This window comes from Aspergillus nomiae, assembly GCF_001204775.2.
Source record: "Aspergillus nomiae NRRL 13137 chromosome Unknown contig00466, whole genome shotgun sequence".
Classification (NCBI taxonomy): Eukaryota; Fungi; Ascomycota; class Eurotiomycetes; order Eurotiales; family Aspergillaceae; genus Aspergillus; species Aspergillus nomiae.
Genome location: NW_015378521.1, coordinates 1 through 24,384, shown reverse-complemented (window position 1 = coordinate 24,384; position 24,384 = coordinate 1). Strand labels below are relative to the sequence as shown.

Here is a 24,384-nt window from a genome sequence, read left to right as displayed (position 1 = left end):
TGTGTGTTTGTTGTGTCGTACTTTTCATTGTCTTGTCAGTTACACTATTTTTTTTGAATTAAGAGTTATATTCAATAGGTGAAGGGTCTAATCTATCTACCTTGAGGTTGCGGAAGGTGACGACTTCGCCGAATTTCTGGAGCGCGGTCAGGATTTGTTTGCTTTCTGTTAGGGAGCGCGGCATCGGGGTCGTTGTTATGTGGATTGATTGGGCTGCGAGGCGGGCGGCCATTTTGTCTGGGGGGGGGGGGTTCTTTGTTGCTTTTCTTGTTCTTCTTTTTTGGTGGGTTGAGGTTGGGGTTGGATTTGAGGGAGTCGGAGTTGGCGGAAATAATGGATGGATGGATTGATTGATAGTGTTGATAAGGCAGCTTGGGCTTGGCGTGGGATTTTTAGTTGCGAAACTTTAACTTAGTTCTCAGGTACTGGAGTATACTTCATACATCATGTATTGTTTGGAATTCTGGAATTATATCTAGGCTTGGAATTGCCTTCGCTATTACTTCTTCTCGGTGGATGTTGGCAATCGTTTGAAAGATTGTAACATCATCACTCTATCACTACGCGCTTATCAGGGTCGCTGAGTGCTGCTGATACTGCAGGATCGAGGCGTCCCACTGACCTCAGTCTATGGCGGGAGTCATCCACCGGATATAGTTCCATTTTTTTTTCCCATGGTAGAATACCTACATCCCAAGGAGTAGTCCTATGTTGTGGGAGGGTTTTAGGAGGAATGATGATGACGGCGAGTCGGCCGTTCAGACTAAATCTTTCGGGGCCGAGAAGGCATCTCAAAGCAAGAGAGCCCAAAAGAAGATACGCTACCATTACTACGCATGTAGATATTATTCATATTCAGGCACTAAACGGTCTTTGCCAAATGGGTTATCATAACTATTTACTCAAGTCATCATGTACATTTTATATCGCAGATCATCACACATCTCTCGCGGGCAACGTCCCATCTTAGAAGATAGGAACGTACATGCCGTATCCAAGAGGGTCATTGAACCGCAAGCCCTGGTCCAATGAGCTGATGGCCTCCAACTCAGTCTTCTCCAGATCCCACCCAGTGACCTCCAGGTTCAGCGCCAGACGGGTGGGGTTGTTGCTCTTGGGGATGACCGCAATGCCGCGCTGGGTGGCCCAGCGCAGCAGTACCTGAGCCGGGGTCTTGCCATACTTGTCGGCGAGGCTCTTAATGGTGTTGTGCTCGAACAAAGGAGTGGTATTGACGGCATTCTTCACCTCCAACTCGAGGAAGCTCAGAGGTCCAAAAGACGAGTACGCCGTGACGGCGATGCCCTCCTTCTGGGCATACTCGACCAGACGAGGCTGGGTCAGGTAGGGGTGGTGTTCAATCTGGAGGGTAGCGGGACGGACGCGCGCATACCGGAGGAGGTCCATGAGCAGCTGGGCGCTGAAGTTGCTAACGCCGATGCTGCGCGCGAGCTTCTTGTCGACCAGCGACTCCATCGCCGTCCAGGTCTCCTGAATGCTGGCGTTGCTGAATTCGATCTTGCCGCTCTCCGAGTTCCATCCGGGGGGGTAGCGGACAGCCGGGTCAACGTACTTCAGGGCAACGGGGAAGTGCACGATGTACAGGTCGAAGTATTCGACGCCCCAGTCAGCCAGCTGCTTGCGGCAGACGGGCTCGACGCGGTCGCCCTCGTGGAAACTGTTCCACAGCTTGGAAACAATGAAGAGATCCTCGCGCTTGACGATGCCCTCCTTGATGGCGCGGGCGACACCCTGGCCACATTCAACTTCGTTGCCGTAGTCTGGACGACCGTATTAGATTGCCCCCGGAACCCTTCACAGTAGGAGGTGGTAACATACCGCATGCGCCGTCAAAGAGACGGTAACCGGCCTTGATGGTTCGTAAACCTGATCCGCGCATGTCTCGTTGTTTACCTTCCAGAGGCCAAAACCCACGAGGGGCATGTCAAATCCGCTGTTCAGCTTGACGGTAGGAGGAGCCATTGTGATTATTGTGTGGAGAGATCGCGGTTAACGAGAAGAACGACAGTGTGATTGCAACTGAGAGGAGAGTACAGAAGTGTTAAAGAACGAGGGGGCATCGATCAGCTTTTGGGGATTGCCCCCGCGCATATTCTTCCAAAAAACCCTCATTTTGGGGTACGGCCATACCCACTCGGGATAAATGCAACAAGGCCCATAGGAGGAATGGAACTGTCTTGAGGCTAAAGTGGAGCTGGACGAGATGCGACAGTACCATTCCGGCTAAATGCGACCCTCCGGCTAAATGCGGACCAGTAAACCCCGTACTAACCGTCCCTGTTTCACGGGACCCAAATCCCGCCAATCACTCAAGGATAAAAGTATCAACTCGGACATTAGAATAGATAGTATAGATGACTACAGTACACAATTGGTATCAGACTAAAAGTACATCCCAAAGTTGAAACAAAAAATAAAAGACCCAAACCCCCGCGCAGAGCATGCTCCAGCATCCCCCACAAAACTCCGGTGCCAGAAACTAAAATACAAAATCCCCGAAACCCAGCGACACTTTTGCTTGCCATTATTATCATTAAGAGACATCCTTCAGCTCGATTATTGATTAGTAATTCTTCATTATGCGGCCTCGACCGCGTTGTTCTCAGCATAGGTGTGATTAATGTGGCCATGGCCTGCCCCATGGATACTAGGATCACCAGGCATACTCCCCACGATGAGATCGTCTGGGCCCAGCAACGCCTCCAAGTGGTTGTGCGGATGGGATTCCCGTGAGACAGATGGCACATGGTGATCGGGAAACTGCAGGTGGCTATAATTGCTCGAGCCAACATCAGTGATGCTCGAAGTAGGAGTCGGCCAAGGTGCATGACTGTGACTCATGTCATCGATCGATTGAGTGCTGGACCCAAATAGGCCATTGTTCAAAACATGGCTGGTATCAGGCAGGCTCACCCCAGGATGCTGGGGCGTTCCATACTGATTATCATGCCCACTTAGGTTGTATGTATTGAGATTGGTGTGTGAAAGGGACATATCAGGTATGCTAAGCATCCCTGGTCCTCCAGTAGAACCATTGAGACTCGTTGGCTGGCTGACTTCGGATTGCAGATTGGGGTAGGTGTCTGGCACGGAGGTGACGGCAGTTTTGTCATAAAGGCCACCCTCTGGCTTAGTGAGAGAGTTGAGAAGGTCAAAGCCTCCGCTTGCATTGAATATACTGTCCGGCGGTGGCTGGTACATGGACCATTGAGGTTGCGAAGCACCACTATGATGCACCAAGTCGTGTGACTGCGGGGCTTGGTAAATGCTTGGGGCAGGCCTAGCTAGAGAGTTCGTGTCAAAGGACAAGGGAGGGAGGTCGATCCCCGTTACGGGCTTCGGGCTAGGGATCGCATTACGGTCGGGGGATGGCGGAGTCACCCGGCGCCATGTGGTAGTGCCGACTTCGTTTGGTCGCGTTCGCCGGAATTGCCAAATCAGGATGGCCATTCTTTTGCTTCCATCCGAGGAGTTGTCAGGGTACTGGTTCGATACCCGACGAGTACTAGGAGTAGCCCGTATTTCTTGGACTGCCGTCAAGGTACGGAAGTAGTCTCTCATTTGTCTATCAGCAGCCTCGTTTCCCTGCGTGCCTTGGGTGAGCTCCGTGAGTTCCGTAAAACGTTTTGCCCACCACGAAGATTCAAATGGAGGTTTCACTTTGTTCGACTGCTGTCTAGGAAGGTTGCGGCGTTCCTTGAATATGTTGTGACCTTCCTCGTAGATATACGTGTTGCACGACCAGTTCTCCATTTGGTTCGTCAGTGCATCGCCGTTAGGAGGCTGGGTGAAGTCCAGCTCTAGCTGAATCCCGAGTTTCGAACCAGGCGGAGGGAAATCATCCATCAACTCAAGATTGGCCTCCAGTAAGATGATCTCACAGCTCGGTGGGTTGTTAGCATCTGCCATGATTGAGTTGAGATGGGGAAACGAGCTCCGCCAATTAGAGAGATCCTCCAAGCGTTTTGGGGGTGCACCGGGATGACGTTGGTCCCCTTGGAGGCGGGTGTAGATATGGAATGCACTCTCGATCCGCTCTGGCTGACCCGGCGCACTCACCCACATGTCAAAGCTGAGGCCATAGATCATATTAACGTTCGTTGCCTCGGCATGCAGGTTGGGGTTGAAAACAACGTGTGGAGGGGGCAACTCTCCCGGGTAAGATGGCACCGGCCTCAACGAGTCATGATAAGAGGGATAATTGTGGCTGTTGTAATGGCTGGAGAATGGCACTTCCATCGAATTTCTCCAGCGAGGACCGGCTGATGGTGGCTGGCCATTCGAACGGTCTGCTGGTTGCTCCCGCACAAGCCTCTCCCCTACAAAGGCCTGGTTAGATCTGGGTTTGCTCATCGAAGCTATCTAGGCGGGACATACAGTCGGGGTCACCCTTGAGAAAAGAATCCAGGACTTGCAGGTGGCTAGAGACCTGCTTTCTCGACCTCCTTTTCCCAGTAGTTTTGTAGATGTACTCAGCTATCAGTTCATTTCGACCGTAGGATTTGCCACGTTCGGACCATTTTCTTCTCCCCATGGGGGGATTCGCCTCAAGGGCTGATATTGTTAGCACATTCTCCTTGTGTGGCAGCTGTCGTCGTCTTACCTTGCTGGAAAGCATCCTCAAGCTCATCTGACCAAACAGGTTCCCCATCCTTTCCAGTATCTCGGCGAGGCCGTGCCCTGTACTCTATGTACTTTTGGGACTTGAGGTAACTTCTTGTCCTGCGGGGTCCAATCAGGCTCTGGCCAAGTGATTGGAGACGCCGCAGTTTCTTTGTATGGAAACGGTTGTTGAGAACTTGTTGGGCATGAAGGCTGGTGGTAGGCATTGGGTGAGTTGGGACCGGGGGCTGATGAGGGTACTTGAAACCATAATGTGAAAAATGGTCGTCCCGCCCGGTGGGATCCGTGTGCGCCAGGGTGTCAGAGTAGGACTGGATGTTCCCAGAGGTGTTCTGAAGCACTCGACCTGGATGGGGTCCGACACCTTCAAGACCTGGTTGGGTTGGAGGCAACATACATTCGGTCTGCCACTCAGCCATGGAGCGGATCACCTCGAATAGGCTCTCGGAAGAATGACAGATTCCACAGAGTAGGATGTTGAGGGTCACAAATGCTTCTTGCCGGGCAAAGCACGCAGTTACTGGGAAAAATGTAAGAACCTGGGAAAGAGAATGTTCGAGCGAAGAGCATGATGTTTATAGGGAACCCCATTCCCTCCCCTAGTAAAGGAGCGCGAAGGTAGCCCCAGCAGCTACATTGCTGGACCACGCTGTTTGCTTGTTTGGGCGATTCCCCCTCGAGGGCAGCGTCAGTCGCCTGAGGCGCGGGGAAACCCTTGACCTGAGCTTCACGCGTCGATCAGAGCGATGAGGGAGGGACGAGCAGGTGCCGCCTTGTTGCAGCAAATCAGGAGGAAGGGTGGTGCACTGTGGACACCGGCTACCCATGCAAGGGGACATCCAGGGTGCACGATTCAGCGAGCCGCTGCCCGGGGATTTTGGACCTGCACGACATGATCATTGACTGGAGCCACCAAGCCAGGTACCGATGAGCAATGATGGGCGAGTTTGTGGCAAAGACCTCTCTTTGGAATGCCCAGCATCCAACAACATCGGGCGAGGCGATCATCCAAGAATGCGCGGTGGGTTACAGGCAGAGCCAGCGGAATGTAGGTTGGAAAACAACGACCGCACCCTGCTTTCAACCTGATATCCAGGGTGCAGACATACGAAAGGTAACAGTAGAGGACGAGGGGTAGACGAGATGCTAGGATCGAACAAGGATACATGGGGATAAAAAAAGATAAGGCTTCATTAAGATGCACGAGGCGACGGAACTTTGCAGAACGCGTCTGCAGAGGCACAGTCCTGACAGCAGGAACGTGTGAAAAGGCCCAAAGGTGTTCCGCCAAGCAAGGGGTATATTCTCACAAACACAAAAGATAGCAGCAGCACCATTACTATTCATTAACCCTATCAACAGGGAGAAGGGCAGAAGGAGAAAGGACTTTAGTTTTCCTCGTCCTGGGCCCCTACAGTAAATTTTTTCCGTCCAGCACCCGTGAGCTTCTGTAGTTTGATCCGGTCCAACTGCTCCCCTACTTTCTTTTCGATCTGCTGGATCTCTTGCTCCGCATCGATGGCCTCCTCGTTTGCAAATTCCAATACCAGTTTTCTGCCCAACAGATGGGTGTTCTTCAATGCGTCCATGGCATTTTCCGCTTCGCGAGCGCTTACGAAGTCTGCAAAACCGAAACCACGAGTCGAGCGGTCAAATTTCTTAGGAACACGCACAGAGCGAAGCTGGCCGTAGGCTCCAAAGAGTGATCTGACATCCTTCTTGGTCGCTTGGAATGGCAAGTTCTTAATGATAATCTTCGTCCTCCTAGCTGCGATTTTCTTCGCAGTATCATCACGTCGTCTTTCTTCAGCGGCGTCCATACCTTTATGCGATGACCTAACTACCAGTGCATGCTGATCGAGCTTGTATCCATTCATTGCAGCAAGAGCGGCTTGAGCTTGATCTTTGGTCCTAAAGTCAACAAAGCCAAAGCCCATACTGAGCGTCTGACCAGGTCGTTTGGGATCGGGCTTGGTCTTGATCCTCGCCGACACGAACCCATCCAACGGCTGGAAGACTTCAACGAAACGTGTATTCGTTGTGTCAAAGTTGAGATTCTTTACGAAGAGAGTTGCGGTAGCAATAGCCTGTTCAGGCTCATCTGCCGCGAACGTGTCAGCAGTCGAGAAACCTTGGGAGATGGCCTTGGTTTCCACAGTTGGTTTCTGTGGGACAACAGATGCATCGAAGAGGTTCTTGGGGGCTTTTTCTAGGAAGAGGATAGAATCTCCCAGCTTCCGGTACGCCAGACCCTTGAATGCCTTTTGAGCCTCATCTGGTCTTGCAAACTCAACAATCGCTATTGTGCCACTGGGAGGCATCAGTAGTCTTGTGAGTTGGCCATACGGCTCGAACAGCTTCCTAAGCTCGTCAGTCTTGACGCCATAAGAAAAGTTCTTTACTAAGATAGCAGTGTTTCCACGCTCTCGTTCTTTAAAAGCATCAATGTTGACACCATTTGCAGTGAAGTAAGCCTTCGTTTCTTGAATAACGTGCGTTTCAGCATGGGCTTGTTTCACTGCGGCATCAGACGAAGTAGGATCCAAGAGATCTGCTTTGGATATACCAAGTCTCTCGGCCATTGACGACATAACTGCATCGGCCTAGTAGAGAGGCTTGTTAGTATACGATACTCTTAGACTATATCCCAAACTGACTTACGTTCATATAAAGCGAGTTCCAACTGAAGGTTGAAGAAGTAGAGTCTAGCTTTCGCTTAATCTGTTTCTGTTTCTTCAAAGGCAACTTGGACAACTCATAGTCGTCGATCTTATACGTCTTCTTTGCAGCAGCTGGCAGGATGTGCAATAAACGACCTTGGAAGTGTTTTCCGTCGAGGGCTTTGTAGGCCTCTACAGCGGCGTCGGATTCAACATACTGAACGTAAGCAAATCCTTTACTGGAGCTGAACCGAGTATCAAAGGCAACATGAATCTAAATAAATCAGCAATTGTCCCATGAATCTAAAATCACAGTGAATCCAATGTCAAGTTGAGGATATGTTGCTCTTCAGATACTAGAGGCATCTACTAAAATTCTCTTTTCCTGGTCACATCATTTGCTTTGCATCTGATGTCCCTATCAGGATGTTCATCATGCGAGCAACTTTGCATGAAAGGGGGGAAGGAAAGGTAGGGAGGGCACAGAATGAAAATGGAAGACTGACCTCTTCAATCCTGCCAAAGGGAGCGAATACCGGTTCGAGATCGGACTCCTTTGTATCGTAAGATAAGTTTCTCACAAATAAGCGCGCGGAAATGCGAATATTTTCAATGTTTGTATCAACTTCCGGTGCTTTTGTGGGCTCCGCAGTATTAGCCGCGGCCGGAGAAGCATCAGCCTCTGCGTCTTCATTGTCGACTTCAACATCACCTGCTGGCTCCGTTGAATCAGTTGGCCTTTGCGCTGTGGAGTCAAACTCTGCTTGCTCCTCTTCGTCTAGGAGACCGAGAAGACGGCTTGTCTTAGACCGAAGCCAGTCAGCGTCAGATACCGGTTGTTGCTCATCTTCCTGAACCGCGGGCTGCTCTTGGTCCACCGCTTGCTCAGTAGTATCTTCTTCCTTACTTGCATCAACAACCATAGGCTCAGGCTCGTCATGCCGTGACACATGAGCATCTTCTTCAGACGTCTCCCCGAGCTTTGCCTTCTTCCTTTGAGCATAAGTAAGTTCTTGAGAAACTTCATTTGCTTCAACGGGCGGGTCCTTGGCAGGTGAGTCATTGGCAACAGGGTTGATCACGGCATCATCATTGGCCCATGTCTTTGTGTGTGATGAGTGCTGCATGAGGGAAAGATACTCTTGCAGCTTAGGGTCCTGCTGGGTGGGCTCCCCATCACGCTTACGTTTGAGTGTATTCTCTGCAGTCGAGTCAGGCTTATCAGCCTTTTTAAACTTTTGAGCAGCACTGGTAGGCTCGGAGTCGATCTAAAGCAATTCTGGTCAGTCTCAAGACCACCTTTATCGGTCAGCGTGCGCAATGGGAATGGGAAACAGAAAGCCAGATCGCCAGGAAGAAGCCACATACCGGTTTAGCAATATCTACAGAGATCTTGGACATCTTGACATATGTCTTGTTGAAGTATTTAGCAGCTTCCTGGGCCGCCTCGGGGGTCTTCAAGCCCACAAAGCCAATCCTGCGTTTGGGTAATACATGAGCGTCGGTAACTTGGAAGCGACTAGCAAAGTGCTTCCTAAGTTGATCATTGGAGAATGTTGGCGGAAGGCCAGAGACAAATACTCTTGTGCTTTCCATGATTGTGTCCTGTGGCTGCCTTTCCCAAAGCCAGCAGGGAATGGAATGTATAGAAGAAAAAAAAAAGCCCCAAAAATTTTTTAGTTTATGCCGCTTCCTTATAGTGCCGGCAAAGGCGGTGAGAAAAGTGGGCGTGGCCCGTGCGTATCCACACGGTTGCTCCTCAGCAACCACGATAGCCCAACGTCTACTTCCGGAGGCAATTCGGCGGAACGCTGTGTACTGTTGGACTACCTTAGAGACGCAAATCTCCAGTTTACTCCCTTGCTTATTGTTGAAGCTTTTCCAGCACCCTCAACCGACCAAAATGTCTTCCGAAAAGAAGGATAAGCTCGAGCGTGAGTGCAGCTTCAGCGGCATCTTCCACATGACTAACATTATGGGGCAGCGCAAATCAAGTCCGTCGATATGGTAAGCGTGTTGCCACTAGAATTGGAGGTCTAATTGCTTATGGTATGAAAGACGGAGGATATGCAGCAGGAAGCTGTCGAAGTTGGTATGATTCATCGGGTATCCCCACGGAGGTGATTGCGACTAATTGTTTAGCGATCGAGGCAATGGAGAAGTACCACATTGAGAAGGTTGGTCACAACGATTGTTCGTCGACTCGGTAGGGTGCTAATTATTATTAGGACATTGCCCAGTATATCAAGCGAGAGGTCAGCGTTTCCTCCGATAACACCACAGCCCCTCACTCACAGTCTACAGTTTGACTCGCGCAAAGGAGCTACATGGCATTGTGTCGTAGGGAGGAATTTCGGAAGCTTTGTCACACACGGTACGGACTTTTGTGCACTGACCTGCCGTGGTGTTGCTAATTCAATTCAGAGACAAAACACTTCATTTACTTCTACCTCGGACACTGCGCCATTCTCCTCTTCAAGACTCAATAAACACGCCTTGGCATACATGGTTGGAAATAAAAAGAGGGCCGAGTCCTTGGGCGATTGGGGTCTTGACTGCCAATTGGGGCATGCCGCCACAAAATAGAAGCCGGCGACGTATGGGTCTTAACTCGCGACACGATGGACTGTCCCCTGAGATCGGGCGTCATGGCAGTTGGTGCTGCATAATCTTACCTTCCCTTCAGCGGTATTTATTTACATATTCGAGTCCTACATGGTTCAATTTCGGTGTCATTGTATCTTGATGTGAGTTAGATTGGTCATACCAAGCAGATTGTGTGCTGTATGACGGAGTGCCTTGTAGTATAGTAGGCTCGTACCAGCTCGTACCCTAGTAACTATAGAGCCTCCCAGCCAGCTACCACACAGTATTGAATACACACAAATGAGTCCTCACCTCACCTACCTAACCATCATATCACATCCCCAAGTTTCCTCTCCCAAGACATAAAAAACGCCCAAATCCACCAAACACGTGCCACGCATTCCAGAAGAAAGAGAACAGCCAAACGCCAAGTGCCAAGCCACAGCGCCACACGTCACCCCCAATAAGGGATCTCATAATAACGCTGCCTTTCGCCCTTAGACTCAACCTTCACCAACTCAACTCACCTTGATCATAAACCCTCGAGACCAGAAGTCATACTTCCACTTCGTATCATAGACCAGTATCCGCGCAGACCCCATCCACCATGGCAATCTGCATCACGTTCGGAACGCATGGTACGTACAGCGCAACTCTGCATACTAATCCCTCCGTGTATATTTATCCTCCGCACCGACCCGGAAATAAACTCCCCATGCGCCGATGTCTAAATACGACGTCTTCTCGTCTTCATAAGCACTAGGCTAACAGGTTAAATAGAGTTCACGTCCATGCTGCAAGGCTACGAGAATGTCAGGGCTTACTGCTATAACTGTATGTTTACTCCGGTCTTGCTTACTAGGTGTTTGGTTGGCTTGTACCTGACCCGACTAATCAATCATGGTGTTCGGATTAGGCCAACACTACAATGGACATTGTATTACGCGATGGTATGTTCTTTTGCTTTTCTTTCAAGTACTTCCATTCGATGCGTGAATGGGCCTGATTGCTAATTGCTCTAGGCCCTGGTTTACCGTCTGCTTCATTGTATGTTGCGTTCCCGATCTGGTTGCAATAGCTCTTACTACTATCATCACCCAGAATATCCAACTAACATGAACCGTAACCCACCAGCCCATGATCCCGCTAGCAACACACAAGTACAAGGTAAATATCTGCTTCAACCATTTCTTAGCCCCCACCCAATGAAGAATAAATACTAACAAGCCCCCAGGAAGTCACATGTTACACATGTCGCTTCACCCAAGACCTACGGTACGTGGTTCCCTAATCAGAATAGTAAAAAGAAAACACTCTGTCCGATCAGACCAACTGACAACAGATAAGTGATCGCCCCGATATCACGCCAGAGACCAGGCCTCCGGTAGGTGCACCGGCTGGCCCAGCACCACCCCCACAGGCCTACTGGGGTCCTCCTCCTCAAGCCTCCGGGGGAGGCGGATATCCCCAGCCTCAGGCCGGGGCACCGCCGCAGAATCCTCAGTATAAGTGATTATGTGCTGGCGTTGACCTTGATTTTCTTATTTTTATTATGTCGAGGGTTTTAGGGATGGGGGTTTGGTCTGGTCGAGAAGCGATGTTAATGATGTGTATATTCTGTTGTTGTACGATACCTTTGCTTCTATTTTATCTACTTGCTTTTTTTTTTATTTCAATTAATGAGGGTTGTATTCCATGATATATGTGCATTCAATCGGTAAGAATTAGTAATAACATTAATAGCGTAACTGGCGTAGAACGAATGGGGTATATAATCAACGCAAAACACAAAATCCCAATCACATCAGTAGGTATGGATGGGCCTGCATCTGGGCACCCAACAGAATCTTGCATATTAAACAACCAAGCTACACGTCCGACTTAGCGCCCACTTTCTCCGTCGGCGTCGCAGAACCAGATGGAGTCTGTTCCTGTCCCTCAAACCTCGGCTTCTTACCAACAGCATCAAGAGCCATAAGCCTAGCCGTACGAATAATACTCTCTCTTCCCTCATACAGTGGGAAAATCACCACTCCTACAGTCGTACAGAAAAGCCAGATGATGCCCACGACAACCCAGCCGGTGAAGAACTTCTTGCTGAACACGTACGAGCTGCCATACATGGGGATTGGCCATAAGAGTAGGAAGCACAGAACCATGCCGATGGTGAGGGTGCGCGAGTAGAGCGCGGCCCTGTTGAGCTTGCGCTCTTCTTCTTGCTCTTTGGCGGGGTTGATGGCGGCGGGGTTGTTTTCGCCGGGGATTAGTTCGATGTCGACGTGTGCGGCTGCTGCGACGTCTGTATCATCAACTTTGCGGATGGCACGCATGGATTCGTAGTCGTAGTTTTGAGGGCCGAATATGTAAGTGAGGACTGGGGAGAATATGATGGGGCTGAGGAGGGCGGCGACGTTTCCAGCGAGCATGGGGTAGCTGGACTTTTGTTAGCTGGGGGGCCGTATTGAGTGAGGTCGAGGACAGGTTGCCTACTTTGCGCCAGTGGTAGCGACGGTCAATACACCGGATTCCTTCTTAGCGGTTACAAGCCATGCGATGAGGGACACGGCGAGGCCCAGAATAGGTGATACAGCTGCTGCGACCCAGTTCTGTGCCTTCCAGACGAGGGTCATCGCGCCTGGGAACACCGCCGAGGAGATGATAACACCCATAAGCAAGTAAAGGTAGCCCATGCCGATACCTGCGTAGTAAAGACCGGTTGCGAAACTGGCCATCGCAATGGCCCAGAAAATACAGGACATGTGAGACACCCACACTAATCTCTTTCCCTTTGCAGAGGGGTTGATATAAGCCTGATAGATATCGTAAGTCAGGATGGAAGAAACAGCAATTAGCTGAGCCGAAAAAGCCGATGTGACTGCCATGAAAATCATGAGTGTGGTGCAGACAGCTCCACTATATCCCAGCAGCTTGACAGCAGCAAAAGGTAAGACAAGGCCGGCAGTTACATCCTCCGAGCTCATGCGCTGAGTACCTTCAAGAGCAAGAGCAGATATTCCCATAGTACTGGCACAGAGCCAAGGAATGGCGAACCAGCAGAGGCCACCAATAACATAACCAGGGAAAGCATGTACGGGGTGCGCAGCAATAGCTATCGCAGTCAGTACTGAAGCAACATAGCACCATTCCATCTCGAGTTTAACACACCTTTGTTGTAATAGCCATTGTCCAGGAAGACAGTACTGAAACACACTGTTAGCATATATCAGACAAGGTTTAGTAAGGTATCTACACACCCAAAGTTACCTAGATTTATAGTTAGCATTAAGCCACAACAAAAGGATACATGTATTCACTTACCGACAAGGTTGATAACCCAGAAGATACCACCCTCCTTTGATCGCATGGTGAGATAGCTGCCCTGAGCATTACCCTCCACAGGATGACGATCAGCCGCCGCAACCAGAGCATCATAAACTTTACCCGGAGATCCAAGAGTATCGTTAGACGCGTAAGCGGAGAATGCATAGATGAATATAACGACGATGATAACCACGGTGTGCATATAGTCGGTGATAAAAGTTGCTTTGATGCCACCGAAGAGCGTATAGAGCACAACACCAATGGGGAGCAGGAAACAAGCTGCAACGGTATTGACTCCAGTTAAGGATGTCAAGACAGCAGATCCACCAGTGAGCAACATTGCGGTGACAAGAATATTGGTCATCAAGCAAAACACAATGAAGACCACATGGACAGCAGTGCCATATCGAGCGCGAATGACTTCCAGGAACGTATGCGCATTTGGGGCTCGTCTTTTGAGTTCAATGGCGAGCGTCGCAAATAGAATAATCTGCACGCAGGCACCTGGGATCCATGTGGTTAGTGATAAAGCCCACTGTTTCTTCGGCCACACTAACCTGATGCATAGAAGAATGGCCCCGAAACTCCGTACTGATAGGCTACTGCAGAGGATTGCAGAAGGGTGGCAGCCCAAGTCCAGCTACTTACGACAGCAGCAGCAACCAAACCTGACTTGACGGATCTTCCTGCAGTTGAAAACATCTCTGAGGTCTGGACTTCATACTGATATCTATAGTGAACAGTCCGTTAGCTCCAGTTCCTCTTACCTAGGTAAAGAGATGTAGCACTTGCCTTTTGAGGGCCCAAGTAATAAAAACCATCACCAAAGCGAATGCGAACCCTAATCCGACAATAATACCATAGCCAAACCCTTGAGACAAGGGAGCAACAAAGTTGGCTGTCTCCGACATGACTGCGACTTTGGTCGGACGATGCCCTTGGATGGTCAATCCGAATGCACGTATTTCCTAATATGGGGTATGAAATTGCAGTTCAAGTATAATAATATAGGCTAATATCAATATAGCGATCCACAAGTAATGATCTCGAGCAGTCTAATACTTTCTGAAAGAAAATCCGCAGGGAAGCGAAGAGTGACTTGATTCATATACTACCTCAAGTAGTACAGCCATGTGCATAGGAGACCTCCGACCTCGCAGAAGACCCTCAGACTGATCAACATCCTTCGTCCCATTGAATCGGGACTCTGGACTGCTCAACCCAGTCATTGTCGTTGCTGAAACTCCGGGGCCTGATAAGGGCTTCATGTTCGTATTCTACCAACGTCACAGCGGACCAGCACATGGAACGAGCTGGCCCGCGATTTTCTTATTTCCATCGCTTATTGACAATCCATAAGGCTCATGGTCCCTATCGTAGTCGACCTTAATCCCCTGGTTATCATTGGCCAATCTTGTTTTCGTCGCCCATCCTTATCAGTGGAGGTTGGATGAACGCCATCGTCGATTGGCTCCGAGACGGCAAACGGTTGATAAGGAACACGGGGCTTTCTGATATCAAGATAGTGGATGCTGACCCAGCTTTTAGGTAAATCACCAACAATGAAACGAAGCTAGAAAACAAACCCTCTAGGCGTGATAACGCTTTCCCTTACTCCAGGTTTCGAGTAATGGATTATCTGCAGTCTCCACGCTCCCGATTGCGCGGAAGCTGGGGAGAGTTAAAGGATCTGATCTCGTTTGATTGAACGAGAGAACCTAAAAAGGAGTCACAAATTGCCCAAGTGGAACTAGCGTCTCTTCTCTATTCAATAATGAAGCTCGCCGTTGTCGATGCAAACCTGGGTCGGGTGCTAGTGGGAAGTTGGGTTGATCTGAGAAAACATATACGAAGTACAGAAGACGGGTTCCTTGTTCCATACTAGTAGATTAAACGTCCTCGTCGCGCTAGCCCTGTCCCTCAGGCAGGGTTTCCTGCCTGGACCAACAGCCAGGCTTACATATCACATGTCCTACCGTCGCTTACAACACAATCAACTTCTAAGGTTCATGTACCCATTGAAAAAGCAACTGATATTATACAAAGCTCTCCTTCCAAACTTTCGGCATGAAAATCTTTCATTAACTGTCACAAGGGTTGGAGGCAGCTCCAACAGTAACATAACAACCAGCACACCTTCCCAACCTATGCTGCAGATAGGCTTTCAACACTCAACTTCGCGAAGTATCGGACGATTCGATTCAAGGATCCCCGCGCACAAGGACAACAACGGATAGGCAACGGACACCATGGGGTATATTATTTCAAAAGGGTAGAAGAGAGTATGGGAGTGAACCCGCCAAAAGCGACCCTCTCAGAATGGCCAAAATCGTTCCAGGAGCAGGGACCGGCTACGCATAGCAAAACAGCCCCGCTCACTCAGAACCTCACTCAGCCAAACCACATGTCGCTCGAGGCAGGCAGGAGAGTGATGGCGAGAGCAGACGCAAAGTCGTTGCTCACGAGGAGAACTTGCGAGTGATCTTGGCGATGACTAAACCCGGACACACATCAGTATCCATTATGGATCGAATTGACCTATCTCAGGTGTTACATACCATGCAAACCAACGACAGAAAAGATGAAGCCCAAGCTCAGAACCAAGACGACAACAGGGTCAACCCTCAAGCCAGGGCTCTCGTCAGTGTAGAGCTTGAGCATGGTACCAGAAGAGCCACCGGCACCGGCAGCGCGAGTCGAGCTGGGTCTGGCATTGCGCAGAGACTCCTTGTGGTCGGCAGCCGCGCGACGACGCAAAGCAGCTCGAGGACCACCGGGGGGAGTGGGAGAGGAGGTACGGGCGATGGAAGAAACAGAGCCAGCAGCTCCAGCTCCAGCACCAGAAGCCTTGGAGTCTGGGCCAGACTCGGCACCAGAGGTCAGGGGGGAAGCAGCACGGGGAGAAGCCTTAAATTATATTCATATTAGCATCACCATTAAGAATTGGGATCCAACATTAGGGGATAAAAGAAAGCCAATGCGGTGTCTAGGCACGACAGGAGTCCCATCTACCGAAGGACGATCAGTTGGCTCACGAAGGACACTCACCATTTTAAGAAACCGTAGTCAAATGAAGATAATCAAAGAATGTCGTGAAGAATTGAGCGAAATTAAATTTAAGAACGAAGAAAAAAAATGGACTGGTTGGAGAAGGAGGGAAGTCTGCTTGGAAGGGGAAGGGGAATTAAGTGGTAGCTGGCAGAGTTGAGGTCGCAAGTTCACTCAAAAGAGGCCACGCTCACGGTTTCCCATTGGCCGTACTGTCACGTATCGTCACGCCGACCTACCCCAGTTTCCTCCACCAACCACAGCCCGCCTGTGCATCCCCTTCCCACTCATAATGACAGAGGTCACCTTGAACTTCACAGATTGTGACAAACGCACTTGGTGTATACCATGGGAGATACGGTATATTTTGGTGGGGTGTGGGGTGTAACGACACTCCTACTTGCTTTAGTCAAATTACAAGTCAAATAGTCCATATTCTTCCTATGTATTTTATTCCAATTATGTGATAGATACAGTACATAACATATGAGATGCACAGTCGTGAAAAAAAAATAAACTGACATAAGCAAGGATATCAAAGTGCAAGTGTCGGAATCATCGATTGAACGCTGTCAGCGCCCATTTAATAAGGCTGTATGTGGAAGGGCGAGGAAGAGAAGCGAAGTAAAAGGGAAACCCTGACAGCAAACGGAGAAGATAATGGAAATCGTGAGCTAAATCGATCAATGCAGAAAAAGGTATCATATCGCAAATCCCGGAAACACCTTCAAAATACAGTATCCAAGTCGACATATAAGAGCGAATTGCACGCGGTTTGCAAACGTCTCACGTGGATATCTGTGTCCCGATAAAGCGCTTGGTTGTTTTTATATGGACAATTGAACCAAAAGGTTGTTATCTTGAAATCATGAAATTGTACGACCATGCTCGGGCTCAATCGATCATCATCCGATTGGGCACTTGGCCGGCAATGTTTGAAGACAGCTCCGTGGTCTTCTCCTCGTCTTTGCGGGCCTTTTTCCTATTCACGTGCGGTTTCAAGCCCTTGTGGAAGTTATGCATGCACATGCAAGCGTTGATAATAGTCATAACGATGAGAACGAGGGTGATGACGGCGAAAAACGTCAAGGAGCGTTGCGCTTGGAGGTATTCTTGGTACGTGTTCTTGTCGTAAATGCGGTACAGCTTGAACAAGAAATATGCCAGCGCAGCAAAGTAGAGGAGCTATGATAATAGTTAGAGAACTTCTCGAGGGCGGGTAACCGATCAACACGTACAATGATTACGATCATTCCAATAGAACTTTCGCGCCGAACGAAAAGAGCAGCAGCTAACAAAATCAAGATTGTGACCGGGATAGCCGCCAGAGTAAGCGCAAACTCGGCATCGTGCCGGTTAGTGACAATGACCACGAACTGCACAGTAAATCCGAGGAAAAAGAAGAAGTCGAATTTGAGGAGCGCAATGTAGATCTGCCGGTTCAATCAGCTGGAATTCCTTGTCCACTAGGTAGTTCACAACAAACCTGGTATGTGAGGTATCGGCGCTTCATTCGCAAATCAGCGCTGATGTGCTTGTAGATGGACCACGCAAATTCATCGTATAATTTCCAAGCCACGATCATCATCAGCAGCGTGCCCATGGCCACAACGCATGGGATGATGATCAGGAAAGGCTTGATTTGTCCCCACACAGCCGGATCAATGGCTGTATTGTCATTCAAAACTCCGATCGCATCTTTAATTTGTTCCACTTGCACGGCACCGTAGATCAATAGGCCAACGTTGCATACGCACAGCCCGATGACTTGAATGGTATTTTTAAGGCGCAGTGCGTCGTAGACCAGCACTAACTCATAGATGAAACCGAAACTGTACAGTGCTAAAAAGGTCGGAATTGTTTTGGATGCCGTTACATTGACGGCTATCTCATAGAGTTTGAGTTGGAAGTCTGCGAATACGTAACTACGGAGCATCCCGTCAGCATCAGCGATATATCTTTATAGGAACCGCGGTGACAGCACATACCATTCTAGAGCGAGTGTGACGACTGCTTGGAAAAGGGTCACAATACAGAAGGACCACGTCCACATTGAATTTGGTCTATACATCTTGCGTTTCTTAGTGTGCGGGGGCACATTTGCGTACCCTTCTCGCCCTCGAAAACCACCGCCTCGTCGAAATGCCGGGTCAAAAGAACCTCCAAGGAGGGAGGCGCGTGAATTGTTGGTCTGAATTTTGGTGATAGGCTCCGCTACGGAGCTCGTGTCCGCCGGAGTCTCGCTTCTGGGATACAATATGACGGTTCTGACCACCGTATGGCGGCGAAAATGCAGAAAAGGAGTCTAGGAGCCGAAACCCACGGGCGGGGAAAGAGGGTCGGAGAGTTTTATTTTAGACGACCCTATAAGAGGACTTCAGTTTAGGAGGTCTGATCTCGAACTTGGCGGGTTCGACGATGACGGGACCTGAGGCACAAGCCTCCACAGCCTCTTTCAGCCTAACGATGAATGATCCGGGGGAGGAGATGGCCCGAGGAAGACAAGTGAGAACGAGGACGGGGAGGCGCGACTTGGGGATCTCCTTCGAGCGAAGGAGGCTTAATGTCCGCCAAGCCTCGGGTGAAAGGTCGTGTGTTGGGCGGAGAGGCACACTCCGATTGATCGTTCAGGACTGGTGTAAGGCTGAGCACATGCAGAATCACGCGAGGACCCTTCTCAGCGAGTGGCTGGAAATGGGTCAACAAATAGCGACTGATAGGTTTGACTGAACCCCCAAGAATCGAGAGGAGGGGGGGAGGAGAATTCCAAAACGAAAGTGGGTGGTCGAACGAGGGACGATAGGAATGGGTGGTTTGAATATAGGGGAATGCCGATTAGATGCGGGTGAGAAGGAATAATAATACCAGTAATCACGAGGAATGAGGTTAGGTAAGGCACGGTCGGTTCCCCAAACTGCGGGAGAAAGTCGAGAGGCTCGTTTCCTTTTTTATGATTTTTCTAATTTTCGCCGGCAATTACGCAGTCTTTTGACTGACAGGACCACCGATCATTTGGAGTCTGGAGAAGGGGCTTTTTTTTTCTCCTCTCTGTTTGGTTTGGTTGAGAATTTGTGGTACTATTCCAGGGTTTGGGGCGGAGAAAAAAAGAAAGAAAGAAAGAAAATCAACAGAAACAATCCAGACACGCGGAAGAATTGTAGAGTGTGTATTATATACAAAATACAGATACTCTTCTTCTCTTATGGAAAAAAACAATGGGGTTAATAGCCTCACTTGACTTGACAGTTAACGGTAAAAAACTACCTCCCTGTTAATCTGTTTCTTTTTTGGTTTATTATTAGTAGTTCTTTTATTTTTGTTTTCATTTTATTACGCCAGGAACTTTGGTCTCCGTTTACTATTGTTACCATTTTTACTTCCCGTCCCAAAGTATAGGCCACCCAGCCAAGAATGGCTCTGCTCACTCATAAATTACGGAGCACTCCGTATGGAGGAACGTACGTATCCAAACAATCATATCCGGTGCTACCGGGTGCCTGAGGCCCTGGGGCCCACTAACTTCGATTTTCGTGAACTGGTGTATACTCTAAGTGGGTCAGGGACCCATCAGAACCTGTGAGACGGGAGACCAGATAAATGGTGATGGGGCCAGAATTCTCGGGGCTTGTGTCTGGACTCTGGCTAATTAACCCGCTTGGGTCCTCCGTACCTGGTCTCGTTTACCCATGGTTGAACCCCCTGGTGGGAACACAAACTGTCTGCTAAACCCTCTCAATGCGAATGGAATGACAGATCAGACATCGCTAGCGGTCAGATAGTCATCAGAACTGTACTCCGAAGTGGGAAGGAGAGATTCAATACCATTGTGTGTGGACCGGGGTCGCTAGGAGACTGGATATCCCCATCGATAGGGCAACTATAAGGTTATTTACTGTCTGCAGTCCGATTAGTTAGAAGTTACGCGTTCCATGGGTCTTCACCTAGGCAGACAGATAGACAAGAGCACCAGCTCTGGGCACTGTAGGCTGTCACTGCAACGTTCCACAACCCCTTCTGGTCCAGATCATTGTTGTGATTGTTGGCTTTGTACTGTGCATATATATCCCTTTTGACGAACGACCGCTGATGTTCCCTTATGATGCTACCTTTCGCTTCTGTACTATATATAGTAGACTCGGCATGCATAATAAAGGTAGGAGTTAAGACAACAGCTGCACCTCCATTAATATGGTATGCATATTCCCCTTTGTACTGGGAGCTAAAAATCATGTAACAATCAGTACTGACAAATCTTGGAGCCTTTGAATTAGTACTAGATAATCCGCCCACTAATTAAAGCTCCCATCGACGATACAATCCTTATAAAACTTGCATTTCAAAACCATCCCAGCTGCAGGTTCTTGTTCACCGGCAGCTGTGGCTGTCTCATCCGCACTTGGCTACGCCACCGTTATATGCCACTGAAACCAGGCCAATAAAGACGTGGCGCCCTCCAATAACCCAACCACAGCACTAGTATCTCAGGCTGGTGTCTCAACGAAGATTCATTCCCAGCAGTGCACACGGGTGTTTTTTTCTGACTATCTTTCATCAGGCAAGAGAACTATCAACAGGAACTGAACTTCTCCAGTCTGTGGACGTGGCAGGCCACCATCTTGCACTCCAATCGATACAGTACACGGCACAGCGAGAAGAGACGGCTTTATGTCACACAAGTACCCCTAACATCAACATCTGTGAATTGGTTACGGCGCAGGAAGTATCACGGAAATAACACAGGCCAATGTTGCCCTATGTCGCAATGTTTTCAAGATAGAGTGGGCGCTATCTTTCAAGAGCATCCGCTTGAATTCGGAGTGTGAAAAGTGACCTCTACTTGCATGAATGCTATCATATATTCTTTCCAATATCACAGCTATAGCTTCCTTCACTTGTCCCTAGGGACTTTTTTGTGCATGGTCTGGAACGAGGGCAGACATACGAGAGCGGAGATCTCATCTCGGTCAAGGATATCAGAGCTGCGAGAAGCGTACAAGTCACGTTGGCGATGTCTTTAATGCACATGTCAGCTGAGGCCAGTGCCAGAGGAAATGGGAATCTACGGGCGTCACGCAATGTATATTTTCAAGCAGAATCACTGCCAACCAAGCTTTCCATAGTGCTGGGATAGTGCCATTTCCCCTGGGGACTCGACGCTTGGGCCTTCTGTGTTGGAAATCGGGCCATTTTTACCACTGTGTAAAACTGAATCCCACAACTCGACCTCGCTTGACTCTTCTTTCAGGCTACGTGAAACTTGAAAGATAAAACTAGCGTCTGGCATCATACTTCGGTGCTCTCTCACGGGCCCGTTTTAGGATAAATTCAAATTGGTATCATTCCAGGGAAGTACGGAGTCGTACGGAGGATGACACCGTGCCCGGTCCCACCAGGCCAGTCTGTTGTTCTCCACCCACGACAGCGTGCTATCCGCGAAAGGATTCGGTTCACCACCGTGGGTGGCTATACACAGTACAGGATGCTGATCAATGATCAAGAGATTACAGTACGGGTGGCTCAGAGACGATACCGCCAATGATTTCCAACGCAATATGCTCAGCCGCAATCCTCTCGCTCGTCTCAACGGTCTCATTAGGTTTTGGTAGGGCGCTCCTCCCAACGAAAGGCGACCATTCACTAAGACGAACTCCACATGGAACGTTTCAAGAAGAAAGGGATTCCATGGAACTAAACCGCAACCGTGCATCATCGCCATGTCATCAGGGTCAGCCGCTAAATCCTGGACTGACAGCTCTTGTGCCAATGAGATCCATGGCTGTGGCTGTGTGGAAATCCGCAGTTCAGGTGAGCCACACCCCGGACTCCCTGGTCGTGGCTCACCCCAAGCCAGTTAATCAACATGATAGGCGGACGTGCCCTTTGCGATAATCTCATTCCACGTCGTGCAGAATGAAAAAACTCGACGGACTTTTGTCGCTTGTTGGACCTCAGGAAGGCCAACGGTTACTATTTACAGCATTCTGCCGATCCCTCGCGTCGTGCGTGCGTTCGGACAGCGAAGCCGAGGCTTCCGATTACTCTATCAACGGAGATCAGCGACGAGAATAAAATACCGCGTATCACTAGTCTCTCTATTTCCCTGCCCTACGTGCGGCATTCTAAGACATGCTACGGTATACATGTTCTAAGTTCTGACATTCAATCCATGTCGACATAAGGCTCAATGAGCCTTAATCACAAATTCACCAGCCACCGGATCGCTCAATGCATGTTGGATACCCTGGGCCATAACCTCGTCCCACTTCTTCGATGCAGACAATTTACTTCCATATCGTCTAAACCCATGTGGCAGCCCTTTGAAGACATTAACATCGGTAGGCACCCTGCAAAGCACGAACCGTTAGCTGTAAGTTATTCTCACGCGAAACGGGCTCCTCACCCATTCTCGGCCAGCAACATCGCGAACAGCAGCCCTTCATCTCTCAAGGGATCCCTCCCTGCGATTCCGAACGTCGTAGGCGGCAATCCCTTGACCTCGTCCGCCGTCGCAAGCCCCGGATTAATGCGTCTATCAGCTCCCAACTCCGACCCATTCACCTCCGGCTTGAGCAACTGTCCAAACAAACGCATCCTGCTGACGGGGAGAATCGGCGCATGCTCGCACTCCACATAACTCGAGACAGAGGGATCACGAAGCTGCGCAACCAGCGACGCATAACAGTCCTCCGTAACAAGAGCCGGGATCATGAGCACCTGGCCCCGGACCTTCGGCCTCTGAGCCAACGATACATCCTTCCCGATGTTCTGCCCCAGCGTCAAAGACGCCGTCAGATAGGCCCCCGCCGAAATGCCCCCGACGACCACGTTCTCCGCCTCGCCGCCGATATCACCAATATGGTCATGGACCCAGTGAAAGGAATCCTCTGCATCATTCCATGCGGTCGGATACGTGTACTCCGGGGTATGACGGTAATTCACATTGACCACCACCACGGGAGATCCCGCAGCCACCTGGGCAACGACAATGCGCGAGCAGATCGCATCCTCCGAACTCAGAGTACCCATGATAAACCCACCACCATGGTAAAAGATAAAAACCGGTAACCGCTGCGTAGCAGGCACCGACGACGGCCGGTAAGTGCGAGCTTCGAGCGACTCTCCGTCGCGCGTCGGGATAGTGTAATCTTGCATGGACACCTGCGATACCAGATCTATTTCACCAGACAAGAAAAGAAAATATCCCGTAAGCCTGTAGACTTTCTCCAACCCCCCGAAAACCATAGCCACCACTCTCTCCTAGAAAAGGAAAAGGAACACAACAAACCTTCCTCAACCATAGCCTTCGCAGCCATAGCCTCGCGATCGCGATTTGCCGCCGCCTTCAGCTGCTCTATGCTCAAACCCTTGGGGATATCCGGGAGTGATTTCTCCAACTCGAGCCATTCTTCATGGGGCGTAGTATACTCTGAGAAATCGGCCATGTCGTTCAACGGTAGGAAAGAAATATCGATGTTATAATTGTATGTTACCGGTTTAGTGGAGATGTGAATTTACATGAAATCGAGCGAGAGAATGCAGGTTGATATTTGGAGGTTACCTAGGGTAAGTCCGTCACTAATCGATAAATATCCCACCCCCCCACCTTCTCCTTCACCTCGGTACTTGGGATTTTATAACTCTATCAATACTATTTCTATGCACTGCCTTACGCGTACACCCGAGGTATATATGATCATGATCTACATACCACACTTCTATTTTATACTTGTATCAATGAAGATGGTTGTTCAGCTGTGGTTGGCTCGTCTATTTCTGTTTTGGACAATAGGTATACTTTAGGTACCGAAGTATATGCATAGTATTCACTTCGCAGTAGTAAATGATTCTCAACACCATCAGGATCTCTATTCTCTACTGAGGGAGTCATGAGATAATGATTATTTCCACTCTCAAGTCCCTCATAAGTACTACAAGGCAGGCAATCACCAAGACCTACCTAAAAAGCGCCCTTCCCAGGCGTCGTATCACCATCCAAGTCCCCACAGCCCCATTCAAACGACGAGGGAACAAAGAACCTCGCCCCGGTCGAATTCCCATAAGCAAGACCCACGAGCGTTTCCCCTATAGACCTCAATCAGCTTCCATCCCAAGATAAAAAAAAAAA

General features: G+C 49.4%; 8 protein-coding genes across 8 annotated transcripts; 2 read left to right on the top strand and 6 right to left on the bottom strand.

Moving 5' to 3' along the window:
* Positions 1–966: 966 nt before the first annotated feature.
* ANOM_009571 (aldo/keto reductase) lies at positions 967–1,983 on the bottom strand (the record flags this gene model as incomplete). Its single annotated transcript, XM_015554827.1, has 2 exons — positions 967–1,781; positions 1,836–1,983. 2 exons carry the CDS (start codon positions 1,981–1,983, stop codon positions 967–969), a joined length of 963 nt encoding a protein of 320 aa, XP_015402231.1.
* A 549-nt stretch (positions 1,984–2,532) lies between these two features.
* abaA (transcription factor AbaA) lies at positions 2,533–5,165 on the bottom strand (the record flags this gene model as incomplete). The annotated part of the gene is made up of 3 exons (XM_015554826.1): positions 2,533–4,340; positions 4,399–4,575; positions 4,625–5,165. Coding segments are annotated over 3 exons (2,460 nt in total), but the record flags the coding sequence as incomplete, so codon positions are not given.
* An 867-nt stretch (positions 5,166–6,032) lies between these two features.
* mrd1 (RNA-binding ribosome biosynthesis protein MRD1) lies at positions 6,033–8,900 on the bottom strand (the record flags this gene model as incomplete). The annotated part of the gene is made up of 4 exons (XM_015554825.1): positions 6,033–7,247; positions 7,306–7,578; positions 7,811–8,572; positions 8,673–8,900. 4 exons carry the CDS (start codon positions 8,898–8,900, stop codon positions 6,033–6,035), a joined length of 2,478 nt encoding a protein of 825 aa, XP_015402224.1.
* Positions 8,901–9,075: 175 nt separating this feature from the next.
* Positions 9,076–10,087, top strand: ANOM_009568 (dynein light chain DYN2; the record flags this gene model as incomplete). Its single annotated transcript, XM_015554824.1, has 7 exons — positions 9,076–9,238; positions 9,289–9,311; positions 9,363–9,396; positions 9,447–9,481; positions 9,533–9,559; positions 9,609–9,678; positions 9,729–10,087. Coding segments are annotated over 7 exons (417 nt in total), but the record flags the coding sequence as incomplete, so codon positions are not given.
* Positions 10,088–10,497: 410 nt separating this feature from the next.
* Positions 10,498–11,403, top strand: ANOM_009567 (rhodopsin family protein; the record flags this gene model as incomplete). The annotated part of the gene is made up of 7 exons (XM_015554823.1): positions 10,498–10,528; positions 10,671–10,724; positions 10,807–10,840; positions 10,913–10,937; positions 11,025–11,057; positions 11,125–11,165; positions 11,238–11,403. The coding sequence occupies 7 exons, from the start codon at positions 10,498–10,500 to the stop codon at positions 11,401–11,403; spliced, it is 384 nt and encodes a 127-aa protein (XP_015402226.1).
* A 355-nt stretch (positions 11,404–11,758) lies between these two features.
* Positions 11,759–14,122, bottom strand: ANOM_009566 (sodium:solute symporter family protein; the record flags this gene model as incomplete). Its single annotated transcript, XM_015554822.1, has 7 exons — positions 11,759–12,323; positions 12,381–12,999; positions 13,056–13,090; positions 13,145–13,154; positions 13,209–13,715; positions 13,769–13,941; positions 14,052–14,122. 7 exons carry the CDS (start codon positions 14,120–14,122, stop codon positions 11,759–11,761), a joined length of 1,980 nt encoding a protein of 659 aa, XP_015402227.1.
* Positions 14,123–15,308: 1,186 nt separating this feature from the next.
* ANOM_009565 (SEC61-beta family protein) lies at positions 15,309–19,061 on the bottom strand (the record flags this gene model as incomplete). The annotated part of the gene is made up of 6 exons (XM_015554821.1): positions 15,309–15,705; positions 15,770–16,118; positions 17,181–17,444; positions 17,498–17,692; positions 17,746–18,184; positions 18,248–19,061. Coding segments are annotated over 6 exons (1,590 nt in total), but the record flags the coding sequence as incomplete, so codon positions are not given.
* A 3,379-nt stretch (positions 19,062–22,440) lies between these two features.
* On the bottom strand, positions 22,441–23,701 carry ANOM_009564 (alpha/beta hydrolase; the record flags this gene model as incomplete). The annotated part of the gene is made up of 3 exons (XM_015554820.1): positions 22,441–22,603; positions 22,660–23,431; positions 23,545–23,701. 3 exons carry the CDS (start codon positions 23,699–23,701, stop codon positions 22,441–22,443), a joined length of 1,092 nt encoding a protein of 363 aa, XP_015402229.1.
* Between the last annotated feature and the right edge of the window lie 683 nt (positions 23,702–24,384).